This window comes from Aedes aegypti, chromosome 2 (assembly GCF_002204515.2).
Source record: "Aedes aegypti strain LVP_AGWG chromosome 2, AaegL5.0 Primary Assembly, whole genome shotgun sequence".
Taxonomy (NCBI): Eukaryota; Metazoa; Arthropoda; class Insecta; order Diptera; family Culicidae; genus Aedes; species Aedes aegypti.
In genome coordinates, this window is record NC_035108.1 from 36480164 (window position 1) to 36506438 (window position 26275).

The window sequence follows — 26275 nt, forward strand, 5'->3', positions numbered from 1 at the left end:
TGCAAAATCCTAGTGCAAAACACTAGAAGATTTTTATGATTTAAAAAAAGAATCATCCTTGGATGAATCCATGAAGAAAAGCAATGAGTAATTTATGTTGGTATATTTGATAGGATAATTTCGAATAACCCGGATAACATAACTTCATATGAGAATATCTGGAAGAATTCTGATAGCTATTGCGAAAGAAATTACTGCAATAATTTCTGGAAGTATATCTGGAGGAATCCATTAGTCATTCTTGTATGAATCTCTAGAGAAATTAATAGGGGAATTGCTATAAAATTTTTGTTGAAAAAATACCTGCTTAAATCTTTGGAAATACCTTGAATGAAACCCTGAAGAATCTTCAAGTTATGTCTTGAAAAAGTAAATAAACCCCGAATGCAGTACCGCACCATTTAATGTCAACTAGAAATTTTTGACATATACGCGTATTACGACTCCGATAGAAAGAAATAGTAGCTTTTGAGACCACATGTGTGAAAACAAGAGATCAAACTGGAACACAAAAAAAACAGCTGTTTATATAACCAACCGATAAACTTTCTTCACGAATTTCACCAGACAATAATTCAGGCATTTGCTCAAAGTTTTCTGGAAATTGCTTAATTTATTCAATTATCTAATGAATCAGATTGTCCATGGAATGTTGCAAAATTTTCGTACAGTATATCCTCAAGAATTCAACCAGAAGTTCAACCAGACTATCTCCAAAAAATAACTCCAGTGATTTCTCCAGCGGCTTATTTAGGAATATCTCCAAACATTCTTACATAAATTGCTCAAGAAAGTCCTCAGTACTTCAGAAACCTAACCAATGATTCTCTATTTTCGTTTAGGACTTCTTCAAGAATCATACAAGTATGTCGTATTACCCTATGTCTCCGAATTGACTATTCAAAATTGCTTCTATAATTTTCATAGAAATTCTTCCGTGGATTTTTTCACTATCTTTATTAACAAAACATAAAGGTTTTTTTCGTAAACTGTCGGTGAAACCAGAATTCTTGCAATGAAGTCTTCAATAATACTCCTGGAGAGGTTCTCTGAAAGAAATTATGAACTCATGAAGATGTTTTGGATGGTTCGCTAGATACCGTTTTAATTCATATTACGGACAGATTTTAATTCCGGACACTCTTCTTTGTATGGGAAACATTTTACACGAAATGTTTCAATTTTTGCCGTTCAAAAGTTCGCATTTTCGAAGCTTGTTTCAATAACCATTTTTCATAAATATCTATGAAAATTTACAATGCCCAACTGCCTTAGACGTCTGTTTAGTGGTTTGGCGATTTCAATCGATCATTGGACTTCTCTATTTATGATTTTTATGAGCTGTCCGAAATTGGAATCAAAGTGTCCGGAAATCAAGGCAAAAGTAAGGAAACGTCCGGAATAAGAATCATGGGAAGTCCAACATTTTCATTTATTTAAAATTATTCATGTTGCGGAATCAAAATCTTCACCCACCATTTGATAGCTAAGGGTTTTCAAGCCTCTATGACGCGGAGGAATCATACAAACTGATTTATTATACATGCTTTCCGATGAGTAACACTTCACTGAGGCCTTAAGTGTCCGTAATATGAATCAAAACAGTACATTGCTGAAATAATTACAGGATAAAAAAATACCAAGTGAAACCCTGCAGAATTTCCTAAAAAATAAGCCGAATACCTGGAGAAATTTGTGTAGGAATTAACTGCATGTACTGGTGGAAACCGTAAATAATTCAATTCAATTCATTTTATTTATTCGATTTTATCAGTTTCAGTATTGATTAATTATAACGGTTACAATAGGGTCCTAAAGCCCTGTCTCAATTTTAGTACCAAACGCTTAAGTTTAGGGCAGAAACACATGTTTACTCAATTTTTAAATGATTTTCATTGGTTTAAGTACAAAAAACATTTTTTTATGATTTTTGAGATTTTGTCACACCCTTTGGTTTAAACTCAAATGTTGGATATATTTTGTTTTCCGTGTCCCTTCCGAAATGTCAGATAGGTTGTTCCTATCCCCAGTGTTAAAACTATATGCCCTGTGGCATTTTTGTCGAAAAAGTGAATGTCAAACAAGATCACAAGTGTCAAGGTTCATATTTGGAACCATTTTTAAAATTGAAGTTTAAAAATGTTATAGCCGTTATTTGAGCTGGAAAACTTGCTAAAGTACAGTGACCCCACGCAGTTGAATCACCCACAATTTATGAATCAGCTGATTTCAAAAGACAAAATTATTATCAAACCAGTCACAAAACATCACAGAATTATTTTAACACATAGTTTCTTATCAGTAAAAACAATTCTGTGATGTTTTGTGACTAGTTTGATAATAATTTTGTCTTTTGAAATCAGCTGATTCATAAATTGTGGGTGATTCAACTGCGTGGGGTGACTGTAGTTGCAATAACATGCTCTTCCGCATTATTAAATAAAAACAAGAATTCATTGAACATTTTTGGACCCAATTGCAGGGATTTGGATCACCTTTCAGCTGCATAATAACAATGTTATTTATAATAGGAATTTATTTTTTTGGTGTCTGAAGTCAAGCAGTATAGGGAAAAATCTGTTCACAAAAAAACCCTAGATCTAAGTGTTTCAAACCGTAAATAATGTGTTGGCAAATTCATTGAGAATGTGCTTGGGAAATTCTGGAAAATTAGGAAAGACTGCAAGAGTAATCCCTGGAAGAGAAATCTGAGGCACCCTTGAAGAAAATGCTTAGGAATCGATAAAACAATTCTAACAGATTACTTGGAACAATTTTTAAAGTGATTTCTCAGAAAAATCTGTTGAGGAATTCCTTAGGAGATCATAAGAAGAATCACTGAAAAAATCGGCGTAGTAGCTCCTTGAGGAATTGGTGTAGGATTTCATAGGAAAATCTCTAAATATTTTTTCACGAATAACTTTTGTGGGTTTGACTTAAACTCAGATATCAAACTACAAAAAGTGGTGATTCTACTGAATGAAGACTAGTTTTTCTGTTATCAAAACGATATATTTAACTGGATATATTTGGCTGTCTCATTCTCAAAACACACCCAAGCCGTTCCCATAGGGGACGTTAGCCACAAAGAAGGACGTTTCAAGTAATACTGTTTCATATGATATGCCCTCTTCAACATCTAATCCAATTTCTCTCGCTGTTCCCTTACGGTACCTATCCATCTAGTATTCATTGCTTTCTTCTCCATGCTCCCTCTTACTTCGAGCAAAATAGACCGATATGCCGATAAACAAATTCAAGATATATTTAACCTTTTTGAACAAGATAGACACACTTTATAGCAAATCTCAAAGAAAAAAAAGTTATATATTCCTGGAAGAAATTGCTTGAGGAATCTATTGAGGAATTCCTTAAGAAATCTTCTGATGATATTGTTTTGAGAAATCTTGTTTAATTTATGGTGTCTATTGAGCTACATCTTTGTTCAAAAGTTTGCAATTCCGAAGAACGTTGGACGTCATTTTTAAATCTTCCCATCGTGTCAAACCTAAACATACAACGGCTCAATATTCCTGGTTTGTCGACTCTATAGAAGCTATTTATTTTGTGTAGCAGCAAAACGAGGCATTGAATTTTATACTCAATCTTCATGGGTTTCAATATCTGTATTTTTTTCCTAAACAATAGGTAAATTACCATTCTAGATGGATTTGGTGACCTAAATGACCGAGTAAAGCTTACAATAAAAACTATAATTTTGGGAACAATTCAGATTTTATACTGAAACTCCAGATTTTAATACTAAACTAATACCTAACCCTCAATTGTTTCGATTTTCAGTGTGTGGCATCTTACTTATAAAGTAATGAATGGAAGGCCACTCTGTGAATAAAGGTTCGTTGAGTATTTCATAAATGCATCTTTGCAAGAACACCTATAAAATCCCTAAAGGAATAATAGGGATAATCATTGGAATAGTTATGTATGAATTTCTGGAAAATCTACTCGGACAATTCGAAGAGAAACATCCAGAAAAAAAGATAAATCCAAAATAAATTCCCTTAGGCATTTCGTACGCAAATCCTGAAAATAGTTCTGAAGAAAAAAAAACATTATGGTTTTTAAGGAAATTTCTGATCAATTTCTTATGCAAAATTCTTGTAATTGGCTAGAATATCGTGATGATTTAGGAAAAATCCTAATATGCATCTATGAAGAAATCCAAAAAGGAATTCATGGATATTAATTAAGATAATTTTGGATGACTCACAGAAGGAATTAGTGATGATTTGTTCGAAAGAATACCAAAGGTAATTCCTGAAATCTGGAGAAATCCTTAAAAGTATTCATAAATCATTATTGTTGGAGCATTTGCTGAGGAAATTTTTGTAGGAATCCTTAGCTTATTCAGAAGATTTTGCAGAAGTATTTTGGAATGTCTTGAAAAAAAACCCCGAGAGATATCTTTGAGCAAACTAAGACTGTGTACCTTTTCACCGATTCGCTTGACTTTTTGTTAAAATTTGACAGTTCGATAGTTATTTCGCTTCCGGTTAAAAATAATCATGTTCTGGAGCTTGGTTGAACTTGACAGCTCAAAAGTTATTTTTACTCCCGGTAATTTGAGAATATCTAACCATCTGTCAACTTTGTTCTAAACTACTACTCGACTGTCAAAAATCAAATGGGTCGACCGCGAGATTTAAATTTAACAATTTTAGGGGAAAATAACTATCGTAATGTCCAATTTTAACTTAAATTTAACCGAATCGGTGAAACGGTTCATAGCCTAAGTAGGTAAATAAAAAAACTGAATTTAATTTCAGTGATTTCCAACTACAAATTTATATATCCTTTTGACAGACACGCATATTAACCCTCTAATACCCAACCCCGCCTTTAGACGGGGTACACTTTGGAATTTTGTATATTTTTTTGTAGCTCGAAATCAAAATGTTTTTATTTTTGGCTTATACTTTGACTCATAACAGGCATATTAGAAAAGTTTGTTATGACTTTTGAAACTTTTTTGTATTTTTAGAAATTGTTTAAAAAATTGCATTCTTATATAACCTACAAATGCCTGGGGTATTAATATAATTTCAAACCTGTTTTTCCGTTAGTTACACGGAAAATAAAATACGCTCCGAAAAAAAAAAAATCAAAAATTCAATGTTTTTAAAAGTGCCGTAAAAATTTAAATTTTTATTATTGCCAAAAATCAACAAGGCTTCAAGAAAAAATGAAAAAAGCTAAGGATGTTCAAAAATAAAAATTATAAAAATCAAAAACCAAAATTTAAAAATTTGCGAATAAAAATGAATAATTGCCCAAAACGTGTTTAGAACGATATTACATAACGAAAAATAATACTTAAATCGAAAATAAAAATTTGGGTATTAGAGGGTTAACGGGTGGTCAGTAAAAAATGAGAATGATATCAGTAGGTACCTTTATGTAATTAAAGTAAAGAGTGTAATTTTTTTCCCTCTAATAAAATTTCTCTCTGAATTCCCTAAAAATGGGTGGCATGTTTCTTTTCGCTCGAGTGCTGTCAGTTCAATCGAAGATGGCGTCGAAACAGCAAGCACTCCACGAGCGTGTTGAACGGTTTTACGAAACGCATGATCATCGTGAATAGTAGTTTACGGAACAAGTTGCAGAATGATGATTTTTACAGCACGAGTCGTAAATTTATCCTACGAGGCTTGCCGAGTAGGATAATTTCTACGAGTGCTGTAAAAAGCGAGTTCTGCAACGAGCTACGTACAACATTTTTTGCAATTTCGTAGAAGACCACTTGAGGGCATCAGAAATAATATCGGAATGCATTGTTCATTATTTTACAATTTCTGAAAAAATGTTCTGTAATGATTCATTACGCAACTCAAAACAGTTGCGTAATGAGAAAGCGTTGCGTAATGGATCATTACAGCACTGGTTTCAGTTGCGTAATAACTATTCCCGCACTGCATACTTCAGTGCAGGAAAGTAGGCCCTATCATGACAGATTGGCGTGATGAAAAACAGCCTATTGCGATGGTAAATTGCAAAAAAGAAGTTTACGGTAGACAACTTACGAGACGAAAACGTGCCCATGAGTACAGTTTACCGGATCCTGGCAACACTGTCGGAAGAAGACTCGGTCCCAGACACGGACCAGCAGATAACGATTGAGAACACATTCCAGGAAAAGACAGCTAATATTCCAGCGACAAGTCGGCCACACCCTTCGAAGTAAAATATAAGTTTGAGCATAAATTTGAAAAAAAAATGTTATGCTGTACTTCGCCAAATCGGACAGAGGGATTTCAAAACCGTGGTTCAAACCGAGCAGTCTGGCCATCAATCAACAAGTGTACCAGAAGAAGTGTCTTGACAAAATTATTCTGCCATTTTTAAAGAAGCATCATGTGGATGGAAAGTACGTCTTCTGGCCGAATTCATTGAAACAAATAAATGTTTTTTCCTATGTGACTTCATTTTTATTGAACATTCGTTACGACTTTAACGTCAACTGTAAGGTAGTCTTTAGTATCGTGTGCTAGGTTCGAGTCACATGTTGTACATCACTTTAGAAGAATTCATGAGAAAACTTAAGATGGAATCCCTAGACAACATATTGGGAAACCCCTGAATGAATTGCTTTAAAACTTAAGCATTACACGCAGAGAAATACCAGCTATTCAAAACAATAAATAACTTTGTTGTTCTCAATAAACTTGTTCAATGTGTTGTAATACAAAAAATGCGTTGAAACAACAATTATTTTTATCAGAATAAAGCAACAGTATTGTTGGATTTACTGGGTACATTTTTAAATAGATTTATTTTTGAAACAACAAAAGAAAAACCTTACGTCAAATGAAAGTTTATTTGTTATCATTATTGATTCTAATAATTATGCACGTAGCATAAAAACTGTCTCGCCATTTTTTGCTTAGTAGAACCGGTGAAAAAGCGAATGTTTCCGGTACATTATATTAAATTGAAGTACATGGCGTTGTTAAAATGTTCGTGCGAGTAGTTCAGTTCATAGATTTTTGTATCAGTTTTGGAGTAAGGAAAACCAGAATCAGAATTATTTCTGGTGAGTATTAACCATCTTTTCTAAAATTTTAAGTACACTAATGCATTCTCCAGTATTGCAGTCAACTCTTACACGAGCCGGTTGTCGCGAAGCGGATCAAGAACATTCTCCAGTTAAATGGATTTTGGTGCATGTTCCAATACTTCTACTTTCACAAAATAAAAATAAAGTTGACATTTCGTTTTCGTTGTTTATTGTTTAATTCCTAAAAAAATAATAATAGAGGGACTGGGACCAACAAAACAGTGTTTTTATTTCAAACAAGAACATTGTCTCATCAAAAAACAGTGTAATTTAATTTAAAAATGGAAGGTTTTATTTCAATGCAAAAATTTGTTTTTTCAAAAGAACTCTTGAAGATACCTTGAACATTTCCTTGTATTTTTTGGATTTTTTTTTCAAATTTATGGTGTCAATAGAGCTACATCTTTTTACGAAAGTATTACTTCGAAAATAAAAATATCCATTATTCTGCATATTTTTTCAGCTCTCAGATATGAGACTAAACGAACACCTGAAAATCGTCGGGACGAACGTGATTCTGGTGCCGTATGAAAGCAAACACGTGCCAAAGTATCATCAATGGATGAAAAGCACCGAGCTTCAAGAGCTCACCGCATCGGAACCGCTATCCCTAGAGGAGGAGTACCAAATGCAGAAATCCTGGCGGGAGGACGATGACAGTACGTGATGGCTTTCTTTCCTTTTCTACCGAACTAATACAACGTTTAAAATTTGCGTTTGTCTTTAGAATGCACATTTCTGATTCTGGACAAAGCAGAGTACTATAAGAGTGGAGATGAAATAGCAGCGTTAATCGGAGACACCAATATATTTCTACAGTCGAATGATTCCGACGAGGATGGTGATGGACTGAAAACCGGGGAAATAGAAATTATGATCGCCGAACCGATCGCCCGGGGGAAACGCTACGGTTGGGAGTCGACACTTCTGATGTTGCACTTTGGCGTCAAACATCTGAACATTCGAAGATACAAGGCAATCACCAAGGATACCAACACCAAGGCGATGCAAATGTTTGCGAAGATGGCTTTCCGAGAGGTGAAACGAGTGCCGGTCTTCCAAGAGGTTACCTTCGAAAAACTGGTCGACGCCGAATGGATCAGCTGGATTGAACGGGAGATTTCTCTATCGATTGAACCGTACCGAAGCTAGTTGAGCCGAGTTTTCCGTTTCAAACATTTTTCATACAGATTTTTTTTTATTGGGATCTTAAATCTAATAAATTTGTGTTTACTAGTCTTTATGATTTCTTCACACTAATTTCCTCCCCAGGCTTTTTTAGTCTCTTATTTTCTTACGATCAACTGATTTCCTTCATCTAAACCTAGTCCGAGCTATTACCTCCTTTCTTGTATTCCAAACAGATTCACATCTACCCTTACTTTTACTACTACTTGGTTGGTAGGGCAGTGCGCACAAATGGTTCTGTACTCAATTAATTAATTAATTTGTGGGCTTCGTAGCCGTGCGGTTAGTGTCACCGAGGCATTTAGCCGCATCGTGCTAAGGAGTGTGGGTTCGATTCCCGCCTCAGGCCGAAAACTTTTCGAGAGGAATGTTTTCTGACTGTGCCACTGGGCGTTGCATGCTAGTCCGTTGTCTAGTGTGGTGCTTCCTTCAAAGGGCAAATAGCCCACTGGAAGCATTAACGTGTAGTGTCTTTTTAAAAAAAAAAAAAAAAAAAAAAAAAAAAAAACATTAGCTATATTTGGCAGATTTGTTTTCAACTCTCTTATTTTTCGATTCACCCCATTCTTTTCAGTTTATTCTTCCTCCTTTTATTGTTATAATTTAATTAGATTTAGCTTCAGCTATACTCACATACACACGGAAAAAAAAGTTTAAACTATTAAATTGCATTTTCCCCTAAGATGAAGGCAACAGCTTAAGCGCGTGTCCATAAATCACGTAATGTGGATGGAGGATTAGTGTACTTGCACACAAAACTTCACAAAGAATAACCTCTATCGTCTGCGTTATGTAACTTATCGATAGCGCAAGCTGAATACTAGCTTGGAAAATAATGAAACGTCAGTCGTTTTCATGAACAATAAAGGAAAGATTCTACAATAAGTTTATTTTGAGCAACAGTAGGAAAGAATAGTTTAAAGAAAGTATAAAACGAGGCTTTCGGTCAGAATGAAAAATAGAGAAATAAATTAACTTATACTTCGTTCATACAACTGTTCCTTCAGAAGAAGGAGATGTACAATTGGGTGTGCACGTTGCCACTTCAGTTAAATTTAGTTAATTCGAACATTTGTTTTGTCTATCTAACTTTTTTATCGCCTAGGGAAATTGTAATGCATTAATGTTTCCAGTTACTGATCTCTATGGGAGGGGTCTAACAAACTGTAAACCGTTGTTTGCTACGTCCGGTGATGATAGTGATACTGATTATTTAAAGTTATCTTTTTCTAGTTTTCATTTTTTCAATTATGCTTTTCACGTCAATAAAAAAAGTCTTCTTAAATTGATGAAACTCAAAAATAACCTGCAAATATGGAGAAATTCTGTGTAATCCTGTAGATTGGTGTGTTCTTAATAGATGCGAGATTCAGAAACAAGCATTATTTGTGTCGTAACACGTTTCTAATCACTTCAAGGAACATTTCCTTCTAATTACTTCAAGGAACATTTCTCACACAAAAGATCAAATATTTCAAAACGGAGCAGTGTGTACCAAGTGAGTTAAACAGATGCAGCCTTAGCATGTGGCAATATGCACAAGCATCAGTTCTATCTTCAATAGAGGAGCCAGCAGTGTAACAAACGATGCTGTTTGGTATGCCTTTTTCGTTAGCTAGCCTGAAGCCAACAATTCTCCAGCTTCGAGACTTGCCCATAGTATTCAACTTCCTTTCCATACTTTATTTGCAGCTTAAAGGCTTTGACAAGATCATGAAATTCCATATGTATGAGAAATTCTAACAAAAGCTCCATAACTCGTTTACTGGAAAAATCACATTCAAAGGCTTAATCAAAAAGCCCCCACTGATTTCAAACTCTGTAAAATGCGATTATCCAAAAAGTTTGCGCCAATTCTTACGACGATAGTATGAAAATGTTCTCACGTAGGTATAGAAAGCTTGTAGTACACGATGTCAAGTATTCACATTTGAGTAAAAACATTAATTTGGCACTAGAGACATTACGCAACAAACGAATCTTGAACTGCTGTCAGATTATAGCCAAACATAAGACATCATGGTTAATAATCAATCCACAGCTATATCACAAATCAAACCAGCCCTTATCCATTAGAAAATCCTAAACCCCCTAGAACCATTACTTCAGAAAACCGACCCCCCTTGTCAACCCTTTGCATCTAATAGAACACACCATAATCAGCAGTGATCGGGCGCTCCCTCCTGGTTTCGGTCGGTGGAGAAGTAGAATCGCACAAGTAGCAGCAGAGCGAATTTTAGTTTACTCCTAAATGGACTATGGACTTATTAGTTAATAGAGGGAGAGCTGCACAAACCGCAACGAGCTTGATGCGCCTTTTTCCGCTTATCAACAGTTCGATTCGGTGGTAAACAATTGACTAAAGAAAATTATAATAAACAATAAATATAATCCTATTGCAATATACAGTACTTGTGGTAAGAAACAAAACAAAATCAGCCTTATTGTGTAAGTTTGTGTGTTTCCTAATTATGCTATTGTACTCCCCGGACAGATTGTAAAGATCTGTACGGCGGAGAAGAAAATGAAATCGTTTTTCTTTTCAATATAGTTTAATTCCGCGTTCAGGTGTGTATGTGATTCAATTCGCGTAATGTCGCCCGATCCAAGGTGGAAGTCGTGGCAGGCAAAACAGGCAGTGATTGAGTATAATGTAGTCTTCCTATAATAATTGGTATGTGTGAGCTGCTGGATGCTGTGCTCACCGCGCGATTCTACTTTCCACCGACTCGAACTTGGCGCCCATTTGTTTGATATTGCAAAAATATATGCATGCACTTATATTACCTTCTCTTTGATAACAGGATGGCGTCATCCATATCCTTCAATAAGTTACCTACATTGTTTAACAGTGTATGTATAGTTGTATGCACACCACGCTCCGGAAGCGATTCTTTAAATTACATCCATCCCTACACAAGTTACAAGGTATAAAACATAAATTGAGAGATAACATTTCACAAATGAAAATGACACTTCCTGATGCGTGCGTTAGTAATTTTCTAACGTTGATTGCATGTGTTAGGTAGGAGGTTTTTTGCAAGTTTTTCATTTATCGTCCAACTCGTAAAAACCCTCTCAACGATTTACGAGAGCCAGACTTTCTTCAGAATCAATTGATTCAGAACTATTTTCTCTCGCGAATCGATCGAACTCCTACCACCTGCAATCGTTTATCTTCTTCATCATGTGCATCTGTGCCATGTGTGCTTGTTTGTTGCTGAGACGTAATTCTTCTTAATGTTATACACAATAGTGATTACTAAAACTTATCATAAATAGATATAGACAAAGCGAATCAATCGATTATTACCTGCCGGTGAAGATGTTTATCGAATTGGTACCACCGCGCTTGCGGATCAGTCGGGCCGATACTGAAAGAAAAAAAAAACAATCAGATTGAGAACGTGCAACTATTCAGGGCTGGTAAATAGCGAGTACCTTGAAAATATTAGAGACCTATTTCATCTGAAATAAATATTCAGGTTTGTGCTCAAAGTTTTCTTAAGATATTATTCCGAAAATTTCTTCTTTTGATGTTTTTTTACAAACTTCCTAAAAAATTTCGTCAAGCATTTCTTTTAAGATACATTCAAGAATTCATCCTGGATATGTTGTAAGAATATCACAGAAAATAAGTACTTCAAATTTTATCAGGAATCTCTCCAAATAGTCTCTCAGAAATTTTCCACGGAAGTGCTAAGATCTGTAAGAATTTATCCTGCTATTATTCAATCGATTTTCATTGGACTTCCTATAAGATTCTCGTTAAGAATATCTTCAAGAATTCAATCAGTGATTACTCTAGTGATACACCCAAGGATTTCTTAGTATTTCGTACAAAATTGTCATTCAGGATTTTTTTGAGTTTTCAACCAGTTATTTCTCAAAAAAAAAAACTATTATTTTGAAACAATCGAAGAAAATTTTGAAAAATTCGGAAGGAATTTCAAAAGAAAATCGTAAAACAACATTTGATGGAACTTGTGTAAATTCTAAAGCAATCCCTGATGAACTACTACAAGGAGCTCCTACAATCTCAAAGATGTCCTAGTGGATTTTTCTAGATACAGAGACAAATCTCGCATAATTTGTGGCCTCGTCCTAGAAGGCATTGGTAACCGAGTGTGTGTGTTTTTAGGCAACTATCACCCATGGGAGATAGAGACAGGATCTTATCTTCATCGTAGCATCGCCAAATAACGTTTAAATTTATTCGTTTGCTCAGTAACAACAAGCTACACCCTTGGTTACCAATGGCTTCCAAGTTCTATGGGATTTCCTATATACATGGAACTGTTATGCGAATATGGACAGACGGGAATCAAACGGAATCCCTGAAGAAATTTGTGTACGAATGATCGCATAGCATAGACTGACTGTACATGTCAATGGTTGCTACTCCGTGATTGGTCGGATCTAGTACGAATTGCACTTCGATCCAAATTAATAAGGGATGAAACTTTCCGCTTGCAGCTCCGAAGTGCACATTTTAGCAGATCCCATATTACTGATCAATAATGGCACCGGTCAAGTCTTTACAGTTAGTTGGAATGGGAAAGGAGTGTTAGTGTGTAATGTTTGTTGCTTCTAGAGACCCAGAATACCTCTGCATCTGCACAAGCACCACGGGAAGTGTGTTGATTAGCGAGGAAGGAGAAAAATCTGGGAATCACCTTTTGTCGGTGATACGATTCATTGATAACGAGGGAAAATCCGACGAAATTAGTTTTCGATTTTTGTCTCGCGGTAAAAGTAGATTGGTAGAAGATTGATAAAACTATACAAACAGGTATGAGTATATTAAAATTATAAGGATATATGCCGACACTAGTAGTGACGAACCATTCAAGGTTTTGAAAGTTACATAAACATTACGTTGCAATGCAACAATATAAATGTGATATCATGAGTATGAAACGAGCTCACCAGTTGGTAATCCATCCTCGACTGAACACAAATATCTTTTCGCACTCGAACAACGCAAACCAGACTCGATTGATCTTGAATCTATCGCTAGTCAAAAAACAATAACATGCAACGGAACCAAAAGACACCAACTATTGACGCGATTCTTTTTCTCATTCGAACAACGCGAACCGAACAGATTCATGTTGATTCCGTTGCACGTCCCACAAGAGCATTCTCTGAAGAAAATGGCGTTGGAATGATCGGACGTATTGATGGAATAATTGCTGTAGTATAAACTGTTGTAATACCTTAAATATACTTTTGATAAATTCATGGAGATTTTATTTGAACAAACTATTCGAGAAATGATTGGAATAAACTGCAGGAATATTTTTTGGGTAAAATGATGGAGAAGTGAAGGAATTTCTCCAGCACTTCAACAAGTTCTCCGGCATTTCAACAAATTCATGAGGAATTCCTGATCGAATATACTGATGAATTTCTGCAGAGTTCTTAGCCTTTCGGCTGTCGCGCGAATTTTTGTAGTCGCTCACGGTTTTTCATGTGCAACATGAAATATTGCTGTGTGCGTTTGAAACGCAAATATAAAATGCGGGAACACTAAACGCAGTAAGATTGTTTCACAGGGAATGAGAATTCAAAGATTGATCTTCTTTGCTAGGTTGGCGGTGATATGGATCATGGTTGCTAAGTATATTTTGTCCAATTAGAGAAAATTTGCACATGAAACACAAACAGCAATACCTCGAGATCTAGATTAAATATAGAATAATCACGTTCGACAAAGTTGTTTAGGAAATTAATTGGTGACATATGGTAATCATTCAGATTTGGAATTCCGCTACCAGGCGGCGGTAGTGTGCATGAAACTTTTCTTTTGCAAATATCTCAGGAGCTTGACCACTTAGAAAGATGGCGTCTTCGGCAAAGTTGTAGCTCAAGGGCTACCAATATTTAAGCCAACAATTTCTTGATTTTGCCAACAGAGCATGAAACTTTTGCTCACCACCTGGTGGGGCTATTTTGAATCTCTTGGCTACTGAACCACTTTGCCGAAGACGCTATCTTCCTAAATAGTCAGGTTCCTGAGATATCTGCAAAACAAAAGTTTCATGCTCACTCACATCGCCTGGTGGCAACATTTTTAATCAATTAGCTCGAACAATGATAGTCAAGTGTACCAATAGCCTCAACGGTAGGGGCGTCAGGTGCATTCCGGTGGTTTGGTACGGTTCGATTCCCGTTATTGACTTGTTCCCTGGGCTTTGAATTATATTTTCCAGGGAACGATGAGTTTTGATAATTGATCGCTGTTGTTAGTAGTTTTGATTAGATATTGGGTAAATTTCAAAGCAATGGCAACCTTTTTATTACAAAACTTAGATATTATCTTCTGACCTAAATATTCTGGTTAAACTACTGCATAGTACGGCTATCACTCATAAAAATTACTTTCACTTCGGGAAAATATAATTTCAAGCTGGCGAGAAGATTACAAACTGAGGGTGGGTTAGGAGCACAATTAGACCCTTGAATGTGCAATGTTGGGTAGTAATTGGGAATGCCATTGACGGTTTGTAATCTTCTACAAGGTTTTCGAAACCCAACAGGCCGCGTGCACCGGGTTGCGGAGCCGTTCCATGATTAGGTAGTGTTTAGCGATCTTCTATGGTGTTCTAGTACTATAAAGTTCTTCACTCACTGGGAATTCTGGCCTTGATAATATCAATAGTTATAAAAACAGAAAATAATACCTAATACTTAACAAGTACAATGTAGCTTCACTGTAGTAATAAATGAAATAAAATCAATTTTCTATACTTGATAAGGTTTTGAAGACGATTAATTAGTGAAAGAACTGCCTATTGGAAAAGCCACATGAGCTAAGTCTATACATATACAAATGTTGGTCACAGGGTCATGGCGTGCATTCGGTATGTATGTCTATGACTGATTCTTATCTAATAGGGGCACTAGAAGACCACGCGGACAATTTCGAAACAAATTTTTATACTTCGGTCTTACGATCCAAAAAGCTCAGCTATGCTGTAAAATCATTATTTTGAAGCTACTCATCAGTACTGTTACATTGTTGAATTCTTTATCAAAATTACATAATCAACTCATTACTAATCACTGTCCCTATCAGTGGCGACTCGTAACCTCACTTTCTACCTGTTCTACGACTCTAAAAATGACTATTTCGACAAATTTAGATTATAAACCAAAAAGTTTATGATTAAAATCGTCCTTTCTAACAATTCTCTACTCATTAGATGCAAATTTGTTCCTAAAGTCCATGAATTTCTAATCGTGGAACAGGTAGATTTGAGGTTAGGGAATCGCCACTGGTCCCTATATTCTCTTTTTCTCACATTCTTATCTGTTGCACGATTATGATCATTACTAATATTATGCATGAGCATGCAAAATAAGAATTATTTCAGGATTGTAAGCAGTACATGGATAACTGGACAGAATAGCTTTGAAACTAGGATAATCCTGGTCAGGGAAGTATTATCATCAAGAGTAAGTTACAATTCTTCATTATCAACTGCTGAATCACACAAACAAATCAACTAATAATATCAAATATATTTATATAAATCAATACTTTCAATTATATTTCAGTACATGATAAAAACAGATAAAGTTTGTAAAATCGTCACCATCGATTGAATTGCGTTATTTATAGTAATGCTCAACCAGTCCTAGCATCACTTTCATATTGTTCTTATTTTGTTGTTTATAAAATTTATAAACAACGTTCAGCCCATTCTTCCTTCCTTGTACAATTGCCAGTCTATTTCAAATTTGAATAAGCAAATCAAATTTCAAAACTCAAATTAAGTTGCTATCAGCACATTTACATTTTGCAGCATTAATCGCATTATTGTGTCAAGTCTTATCCAATTCCCTATACCCTACCCCAACCCTCCCTTTCCTATCCGATGGTGTTCGAGCGGTCCGTTGTGTTCGAGCGGTCCGCATAGACTATTAAGGCCATTACATATCCCAGTCTCCGGCTTTCGACTGACTTGCGCTCTCATTGCCCCACCAAACGCTGCAAAATGAAAATGAAATTAGCTCGAACAATGATAGTCCTTAACTTATTGAACAATATTGCCAAAAAACGCCTGACATATATGTGTATTGTGTATACACAAAACAAAAGTTTCATTTTCACTAGCGCCGGCTGTTGGCAATTTCTTTGATAGAATAATGATAGCCCTTGAGATACTGAACAGCATTGCCGAAGACGCCAGCTTTCTAAGTGGTCAGGCTTCTGAAATATCTACAAAACAAAAGATTAATACTCACTTAATGGTGGCAAAATTTTACATTAACTAGCTCGAACAATGATAGCCCCGGATTAACTGAATAATTTTGCTGAAGACGCCATCTTTTAAATGGACAAACTACTGAGATATTTGCAAAACATTCGAGTCCACTAACGCAATCTAGCGGACAAATTCGGAATCAAATAGTACCATTAGAGAGCGCTTCACCTACTTAGGACCCCAAGTTACCGGTTTCAAATTGTAAACTACTGGAACCGTGTAAAATGCTTTCATTATTATACGACTTTTATGGTCATTTGTCAATTTTACCGCATTATTATGGGCCAAACTATAAACAAAAAAACTGTCGAGCGTTTTTCTTAAGAAGATTTTTGAAGAATGCATTTTGGTTTGGGGTAACAACTGTTGTACAAAGTACAACAGCGCGACAGCCAGAAGGTTAATACAGTCAACTCTCCCTTAATTGATATTCCGCATCTTGATATCGAGTTAGAGAACCATAATAAAAGTTTGTCTTTGCAGCCAGGATTCATTGCAAGCAGAATAAGGAAACAACCAAAATTTTAGATCGGTTAAAATAGAGACTTAAGAGACCTTCCATTGGATATTGCAGATAGACAAATTGTAAAGACTTGCATCAAAATGTACCTAGTACCAGCCCTGCCCACCAGAAATGAAACCTACTCGAACTGTCCTGCGGGCTCAGTGGTCGCTCCAGCACCTTCTGGATCACGGTCATCCACTCGTCGCGGTCCTGCTCGCTGTGCGACGACAGGTTGTACGTCCGTTCCGGTGTGAACAGCGTAAAGCTAAAGCCCTGATCTTTGGCCCCGACCGGTGCCCCTATCCGCACGCTGTACCCATCGAGGTGATTGCCCAGGAAAATCTCCCCCTTTGGATTCGCATCCAGCGGGTCATCGTGATACATGAGCTTCCGATCGTCCAGCGTGAACCACCGTCGTTTATAGCTGTCCGTAGTTCGTGGTCCCGTCTTAAGAAGCCAGCCCTCGCGGGCGAAATCGTGTGTTAGATAATCGACCAGATCGCTTTCGGAAGCACTGGGGTAGGCAATCTGCAACCGGTGCAGCTTGGCACATCGGATCGCCATATACCAGTTGTTAATCTCCTTTGGGTCGTCGTGATACACGTAGATATGCCGCGTGGTGCCGTCCTTCATGAACGTTAACTGTAGCGAGTTTGGATTACCGATCTTGGCCGGCGCAAATACCACGTTCAGTTCGGAAATTCTTAGGATTGCCTTTGGTTCACGTTTCTCTTTGACGAAGTAACGAAGCGTATCGTCTGCCTCGGACAGGATAAATTTGCGCAGCTGATAGCGACTGTCCTCCTTGCCGCGCTTCATCAAAAAACCTTCCATGTGACCGGATGTGTAGGCGGGTCGGTCGTTCAAGCAGAATTCTAACCGCTCGTATTTGGCGCGAATCCACTGCTCTGTGAGGACTCTGCAATTGAGAAACCTTAGCAATAGGTACGAACGTTGGAAACAAATCAAACTTACTGTGGATAGTTTTCCCGGGGTCTTCGGTAGCAGGCGGGAACGCGCATTTCGTACTTTTGCTTCGAGACTCGGTTGCCCACCTCGATCATCCGCTCCAGCTGGCTGTCCTCCCATTTGTCCAGCTTCAGGTGTTTGACCTTGGATATGTGGGCGCCCATGTTCCGGTGCACGGCACAGCACCGTGTGCAGAGGAAGATTCCGATGTTGTACGAAGCCCATTCTGGACCTGTTAGAGGGGAGGGAGAAAATAAAATAGAGGATTAGTTTTACGAACACTCGGTTGTAGGACAGACCTTATTTGTGGTCCGAGAACTGTCAAAACTGAATAATAAGTTTTCACTTAATCAAAAAACAATGCTGTTCCTATTTTCCGCTGATTTTTGTGGAGTAAACTGCTTTTTCAGTAATCCAGTTTAGAGTTTGTCCAATACATTTCTCACATGCATTTTTTAAGTATATTATTTTGAAAATCTGTAAAAAAGTTTCACTTTAAATACTTATAAGGGAACAAAGTTGTAGCTTACCAAGGTTGAACAATTGACTTAATCCGTACTATAGTCCTATAATAGGCCTGAGTGAAAGAAAAATAACTAAAACTCTCCCAGCAAATACATAACGGATTTCAATTATTTGTTGTCAGTATTCTCGTACACATATCTAGTTTCTAAAAGTGGCCAAATGATTTCGGGAACGTTCCTGTGGCCGGAGTTATTCCGGTGGGTCACTGGGTCATGTCGGGTGAACAGGGTCTTGTGGTTATGTGCCCCTGTAGGTAGGCAAATTTCAAATCTCAGATAATTTCCGGAATGGTGTAAGTTTTAAGTTTTAAAGAGTTTTAAGTAAAACCCATCAGCTTAAAACTTTTGAAAAACGATTGAATTGGATAACAATGTGTCCTTTATTTGTTTCATCCTTTAAATGACCATTTTCGGGTCCCCGGGTGCCATAAATTTGCGATAAAGTGACCAATTTGTATCTAAACATCTGTATCTAGATCATGGGAACATAATTTTGTGAACTATTATGTTCGATCTCTACTTTAAGATAATTGAAACGGTTTAATATCCAACAAATCTATAGCTGGTTATCCGGGCATTGAGTCAGAGTAGCCACATCCGGTACATTCTAAACGGTGAAAAACTCTTCATTTGTAATGTTAAATAACAGATCTAAATGATTTGTGCAACTTAAAATGATTGCCATTACAAATAAATGAAGACACCTTGGCATGTCCTGAACTGGCGCGTTGATGACGGTTATACTCATAGCGATCATCAATCGATTCGCTATAGTATAATACCAGGCGGGCAGAAGGCAGCGCGATGTAACTCGACCCAAGCCCGAGGATGGAAAACAGCGCGCTTCGACGTCGAAGTATTCACTGAAGCCCTGAGGCGCGAACGAAACACTCTGGACCTAAACGGTGAAGAGCTAGTTGCTATGATATCACGAGCGTGTGATGCTTCCATGCCGAGAAAAGCCCCTCCTAGAGAGAACAGGCCGCCAGTGCACAGTATTTCGATCGGCCGAAATCGTGAACTTAATTCTGTAGCACCTTTAAACGTGATTTTTTTGGAATGGTGTCTTCGGACGAAAATTTTCTAAAAATGTAGCGCATATATTGACGATAAATGTTAGTTCGCAACTTTGCCACGGGCGGCGCTGCGAAAATATTTTTTTTGAAATGACGATCTTTAAATATGATGTCTTCGGCAAAGTTGTAGATAATTCAAATACAAACAACTTTGCCAAAGACACCTAGTGTGTATTCAGCCGCATTTCCAAAATACGGGAGTATTTTATGAACGACCCCCCAAAAGTAGTTTTTCTCGTATATTTTGAAAATGCGAAGTTTCCGGTAGCAACAATGTTCTACAAAATTGTGTAAACAGTCAAAATGAATCATTCTCTAGAAGACACTAAGTTTCTAAAGACCAAGGAAAAGCAGTTATAACAATTTAAGTGCAAAAATCAGTCATTTTTGGGGTCCGTGTATTTATTCGGGTGGCAGCTGGTGGCAGATAAAACCTAGTAGGGTTAAAAATACACCATTAGTAGTTGTAAATGTCGATAGTGTCATTAGTATCCACGAGTATCCCTTTTACTTAGAGGAAGTTTCATCCATGAGTCTTATTACCCAGTAGTACTTAGTTATATGATGGGTAGAGGGCTATGTGGCTCCATACTTCTTCTTTTTCTTCTTTTTGACACATTTTTCATCTGTATACACATACTCAATAGGTTCCAAATACTTTTATGAAGAAAGTTCTCAATTAGTTTTTACAAAATGACTCGCCATACAACTATTTTTCGCTTGCAGTTTTTGCTATTTTTCGTACATAGACACTATAGTATTTTACGGACCCCAAAAATGACTGAATTTTGCACTTAAATGGTTATAACTGCTTTTCCTTGGTCTTTAGAAACTTAGTGTCTTCTAGAGAATGATTCATTTTGACTGTTTACACAATTTTGTAGAACATTGTTGCTACCGGAAACTTCGCATTTTCAAAATATACAAGAAAAACTAGTTTTAGGGGGTCGTTCATAAAATACTCCCGTATTTTGGAAATGCGGCTGAATACACACTAGGTGTCTTTGGCAAAGTTGTTTGTATTTGAATTATCTACAACTTTGCCGAAGACATCATATTTAAAGATCGTCATTTCAAAAAAAAATATTTTCGCAGCGCCGCCCGTGGCAAAGTTGCGAACTAACATTCACCGTCAATATATGCGCTATATTTTTAGAAAATTTTCGTCCGAAGACACCATTCCGAAAAAATCACGTTTAAAGGTGCTACAGAATTAAGTTCACGATTTCGGCCGATCGCAATACTGTGCAGTGTATTGGTGGTGCGAATCAATTGCAAATCTTCGAGCAATCTGCCTTCGGGCTAGACGAAGAATGCAACGCGCACGCACAGAAGCACAAAGAGAGGAACGCGGTGCAGCATTCAGAGAGGCAAAGTTGGCTCTCAAAAAGGAAATCAAGAGTCGAAAACGGGCATGCTTTGAAAGTCTATGCGAGAGTGCCAATTCTAGTCCATGGGGTGACGCCTACAGAGTGGTAATGGCTAAGACCAAAGGAGCCATAGCGCCCCAAGAGAAATCGCCCAAGTTGCTGCGATCGATAATCGATGTACTCTTCCCGCACCATCCCATAAGCCCATGGCCCCCAGCGCCGTATGGGGCAGATGAAGGAGAAGAAGTGGCGAGAGTGACGAACGAAGAGCTGGCAGAAGTCGTGAAATCATTCGCGTCAAACAAGGCACCGGGACCCGATGGTATCCCGAATGTTGCCTTAAAAGCGGCAGTGAACACGGATCCGGACATGTTTAGAACCACGATGCAACGCTGCATTGATCAAGGAATCTTCCCGGATGTATGGAAGCGACAGAAATTGGTGCTACTACCAAAGGCGGGGAAACCACCAGGTGACCCGTCGGCGTATAGACCTATCTGTCTACTAGATACGACGGGCAAGTTATTGGAGAGGTTGATTCTCAACAGACTAGTACCGTATACGGAGAGTGCGGACGGCCTGTCCAACAACCAGTTTGGATTCAGAAAAGGTAAATCTACTCTGGACGCCATCCAGTCGGTCGTTCAAACAGCTGAGGTGGCAATCGAGCATAAAAGGAGCGGCATCCGTTACTGCGCGGTTGTCACTCTGGATGTGAAGAATGCGTTCAACAGCGCAAGCTGGGAAGCAATAGCACACGCGCTTCACCGCCTCAAGGTACCGGTGCAGTTGTGTAAGCTTCTAGAAAGCTATTTTGATGGTAGGATTCTACTGTATGACACAGAGGAGGGGCAGAAAAGCGTTCGAATTACCGCGGGAGTACCTCAAGGTTCAATCCTGGGCCCGCTGTTATGGAATGCGATGTACGATGACGTACTGAGGCTGCCCCTTCCGACGGGTGTTAAGATTGTTGGCTTCGCCGACGATATCACCCTAGTGGTCTATGGTGAATCGATGGAGGAAGTAGAGTTGACAGCAGCGCACTCTATTTCCCTGGTTGAGGAATGGATGAAGTCTAGGAAACTAGGCCCGTCACAAGACTGAGGTGGTGGTGGTCAACAACCGCAAGTCCGAGCAACGGGCGCTTATCTCGGTAGGTGATTGCACCATAGAGTCCAAGCGATCCCTTAGGCATCTTGGGGTAATGATCGATGACAAGCTGAGCTTCGCTAGCCACGTTGAATATGCCTGTAAAAGGGCATCTACGGCTATAGCGGCGCTTTCGAGGATGATGTCTAACAGCTCTGCTGTAATTGCCAGCAAACGCAAGCTGCTGGCAAGCGTGGCGCTATCCATACTAAGGTATGGAGGACCAATCTGGTCAAAAGCGCTTAGAACGAACAGAAACCTAAAGCGGTTGGAAAGCACGTACAGGATAATGTGCTTAAGAGTAGCAAGTGCATACCGGACGGTATCTAAATAGTCCGTGTGCATCATAGCCGGGATGACGCCCATCGGGCTCATCATCAAGGAAGATGTTCAATGCTTCAACCAAAGGGGTACCAGAGGAGTCCGCGACACGTGTAAAGAGGAAACGCTCAGAAGCTGGCAGCAGGAATGGGATAACTCCACTAAGGGTAGATGGACCCATCGACTAATACCAAATGTGTCAGATTGGTATGGTAGAAGCCATGGGGAAGTGAACTTCCACCTGACGCAGTTTCTGTCAGGACATGGTTGCTATAGACAGTACCTGCATAGGTTCGGGCACTCAGAATCTCCTGCGTGCCCCAATTGTGCTGGTGTAGAGGAAACAGCGGAGCATGTCGTGTTCGATTGCCCCCGTTTCATTGTTGTGAGAGGTCGCATGCTCACTACATGCGGAGGGGACACGTCCCCTGACAATATTATAGAGAGAATGTGCGCGGATGCCGAGTGCTGGAATGCAGTAACTACGGCTGTCACTCACATTATGTTAGAATTGCAGCGTCTATGGCGCGCCGACCAAGAGTTGGCTGCAGAGGATTAGCCCTGCCGAGGCTGGTCCCTTGTAACATTGTTTAAGTCGGCTAGGAGAAGCAGTTTGCCTAGGCTACTTCTGCTACACGTGTTGTGCTATATGCACTGGTCCCTTCCCGAAGAAATACCGTAAGGTGGTTCCGGGGAGATGAGGGTCTGAGTCCAAGGGTCATGTCGATGCACTGTTCACCACTTGAGCAATTCTAAATGAATTGCTCATGCACAGTGCATAGGCTGGTTTTAGCGGGTCGTCGTTGGTGCGTCATCCCCGCATTCCCTGAGTTATCTTCTCAGGGGATCTGTTTGCAGATTTCCCCCTTGTAAAAAACAAAAAAAAAAAACCTTGGCATGTCCCAAAAAATCGCTCTTATTTACCCGACTTAACCCAGTGACCCACTGGAAAAAATCCGGCCACCGGAATATTCCCGAGTTCTTCTAGCCACTTTTAGATATTAGATATGTGGGCCAGTATACTGACAAAACATTATTTAAATCCGTTTAGTATTCGCTGAGCGGTGAGGGTTTTAGTATTTTAGCTTTCTCTCAGGCCTATACGGGTTAAACAACTACAAAAGAAGTTTTGTGAAATCTTTCTGTAACAACTTTACAAGATACTCTGTCTTTGGGAATTCCTCCAGAAGCTCTTTCGAAAGTTTTCTCGAAATTGCCCCAAAAGTTATTCCATGTTTCACGCATTGTGCAACTACAGCAGTCCGTGATATTTTTCTTTAAAAAAATGCTTTCTTCATATTGATTCTTAGAGGATAAAATAAGCGAAGACAACACGAATAAGTTTCTTTTCCTCTGAAATCAGATAAACAACTGTGGAGAACATCTAAGATGACCTTAAAGCTGATGGAATATCTGAGGAAATACCAGATGAAATTGTTGGTATAACTTTGGGGATAAGTTTTTGAAGATTTCCAACCGAACACACCTTAGTAAAGAAAAATAAGGCAAATTAAAAAAAAAATGAGATTACAATTTATTTATTTACGATCGTAAAAGAGATATAACCATTTTTTGAATTGCGTTTTGCTTTTGAAAAAACAATCACGTGGTCCATGGCTAGATTCTTTACTGACTCAATGTTGAGAACTTTTCTAAATTTCTCGCTAAATATTGAAAACGCGATCTGTTAAATCATGCAATATGCAAAATAAGATTTTGCCCAAAGTTTTCTTTGGGTATTACTCTAAAAATTTGTGTTTTTTCGATTTTTCTAGCACTTCCTCAAAAAAAAAAATCCGTTTACACATTTATTTAACAATTCAACCACTACTGCTTATTCTTATCTTGTTTCTGAACTGAAAAAGGATTGGAAAAAATATTTGGAGATTCTTCTATGAATTATCTTAGGTCTTTCTCCATGGTTTTCGTTTAGAATTTTTTCAACAACCTTATTTTCCCAAGATTCCCTCCAAAATGTTTGTTACGGATTTCTTCAAGTATTTCCTCCAGATATTACCTTAGAGATTTGTTCAGGTATTCCTCTAGAAATTTGTGCAGAAGGTTCCAAATATGTTCTCCGGGATTCAGTTGATCCCAATCTTTTCATTCAGGATGTCTTCCAAATTTTAACCTAAGATTTCCCTAAGGTTGCTTTAGAAGTTGCTCCAAGGATTCTTTTATGAATGATTTTAATCAGGAATTCTCTAAGCGGTTACCGCTAGGAATTATATAGGAATTTCTATCAGAGTTTCTGTAGTGATTTTTATGGGATTCGGGAGGTACTTCCGATAGAACATCCTGAAGTAATCTCTAACCACCGACTGAAGAAGCACATGATTAGTTACTGCTGGAGAGAACTCCCACCAGGAATTATGAAGGAGCTTATGGACCTCTCTCTGAAGAAGCATTGGAGATTTCTCTAGATAAATAGGGTCCTAAAGGCCTATCCCAATTATAATGCCAAACGCTTAAGTTTAGGCCAAAAACACATGTTTACTCAATTTTTTAATGTTTTTCTTTTGTTTAGGTCCAAAAAACATTTTTTTAGATTTTGTCACACTCCTTGGGTTAAACTCAAATTTTTGGTGTATTTTGCTTTCCGTGTCCCTTCCGAAATGTCAGATAGGAACAACCCCAGTGTTAAAACTATAAGCCCTGTGGTGTTTTTGTCGATTAAGCGAACGTCACACATGATCAAAAGTGTCAAGGTTCATTTATGGACCCAATTTTTAAATTAAAGTTTAAATATGATGTAGCCGTTATTTGAGCGGGAAAAATTGCTAAAATAGTTGCAGTAACATGCTATTTCGTGTCATTAAATAAAAAGATTTCATTAAACATTTTAGGACCCAATTGTTGGAATAATCATTGGCGTAGGCGCCTAATTTTGGCGTCGTTTGGTACAATTGTTTGCAAAATCGATCCAGTTCATTCAAAAATGACATTGCATTTTGTTCAGTTTTGGAGAGCCTCACTCCCAACTACGACACAAGTTGGCACCTATGATTACTGGGAAAATTAGCCTACAAAACCCTGAATAATGTCCTGCCAATTGTTTGTACAAATCCTCTAAGAATCTCTGGAGAGATTTAATTGAAGGACTTACTAGAACAACTTCTGTAACATTTCCTAACAAATTTACTTGAGAAATTACTCGAAAATTCATGCAAGAGACTCCAGATGTAATACTGGAGTAATCTCTGGAGAAAAAAATAAGTGGAAATTCCTAGAGGAACTTCATGAGTAATCCCCAGGACGAATTTATTGAGTAAACCGTTGGAGAATTTTTGTAGAGATCCCTGAAATATCTCCTATAGGAATTCCAGGAGAAATTTCTTAAAAAAAATGGTGGATGAAACCCAGATTACGTATCCTGGAACAATCCCTGGAGTATCTTCTGGGAATATCTAAGAATTAATATTTTTTGTAAGGCAAATGGCTGAAATGGAAGCTGGGAAAATCAGCGTGAGAGCTCCAAAACAGGATATGCCAAGGCATTCTTTTACAATTTCTTAGCGTAATGTCCTACATACTCAACTCCAACTAATTTATTGGAACCCCTCTCATCATGACAACATGTCTACTTGTAAATTTTAAATGAAGAGCTTTTGGTTTATGTAGGAACATTATAAGTTGAGCATTAGAAGAAATCTTCCATTTTTGCAAGTCTGAGGAAAAAATATCCAATCTTTTATGCAACCTAGGGAGTCGATATCGGTAATGGACCCTGTGCGTATTATGGACCCGCTACAGAAAAAACATAAAATTAACACTCAGAGCAACTTTTTTCGTATAAAAATCCACCGGGGGAACTTCGATTGCATT

General features: G+C 37.9%; 2 protein-coding genes across 7 annotated transcripts in view; one reads left to right on the forward strand and one right to left on the reverse strand.

Moving 5' to 3' along the window:
* LOC5569894 (N-acetyltransferase 9-like protein) overlaps positions 1-8318 on the forward strand; it is a 33280-nt gene extending 24962 nt beyond the window's left edge. The window contains exons 2-3 of the mRNA XM_001658743.2: positions 7539-7734; positions 7803-8318. Of these exons, the coding sequence (XP_001658793.2) occupies positions 7548-7734; positions 7803-8227 (612 nt within the window). The 5' untranslated portion in view covers positions 7539-7547 and the 3' untranslated portion in view covers positions 8228-8318. The remainder of the gene's footprint in view (positions 1-7538; positions 7735-7802) is intronic.
* A 795-nt stretch (positions 8319-9113) lies between these two features.
* LOC5569893 (arf-GAP with dual PH domain-containing protein 1) overlaps positions 9114-26275 on the reverse strand; it is a 42699-nt gene continuing 25537 nt past the window's right edge. For all 6 annotated transcript variants that reach the window (XM_021840556.1, XM_021840554.1, XM_021840557.1 and 3 more), the window contains exons 3-5: positions 18017-18242; positions 17182-17960; positions 9114-11637 (exon numbers count right to left, since the gene is read on the reverse strand). In XM_021840556.1, the coding sequence (XP_021696248.1) occupies positions 11573-11637; positions 17182-17960; positions 18017-18242 (1070 nt within the window). In that variant the 3' untranslated portion in view covers positions 9114-11572. The remainder of the gene's footprint in view (positions 11638-17181; positions 17961-18016; positions 18243-26275) is intronic.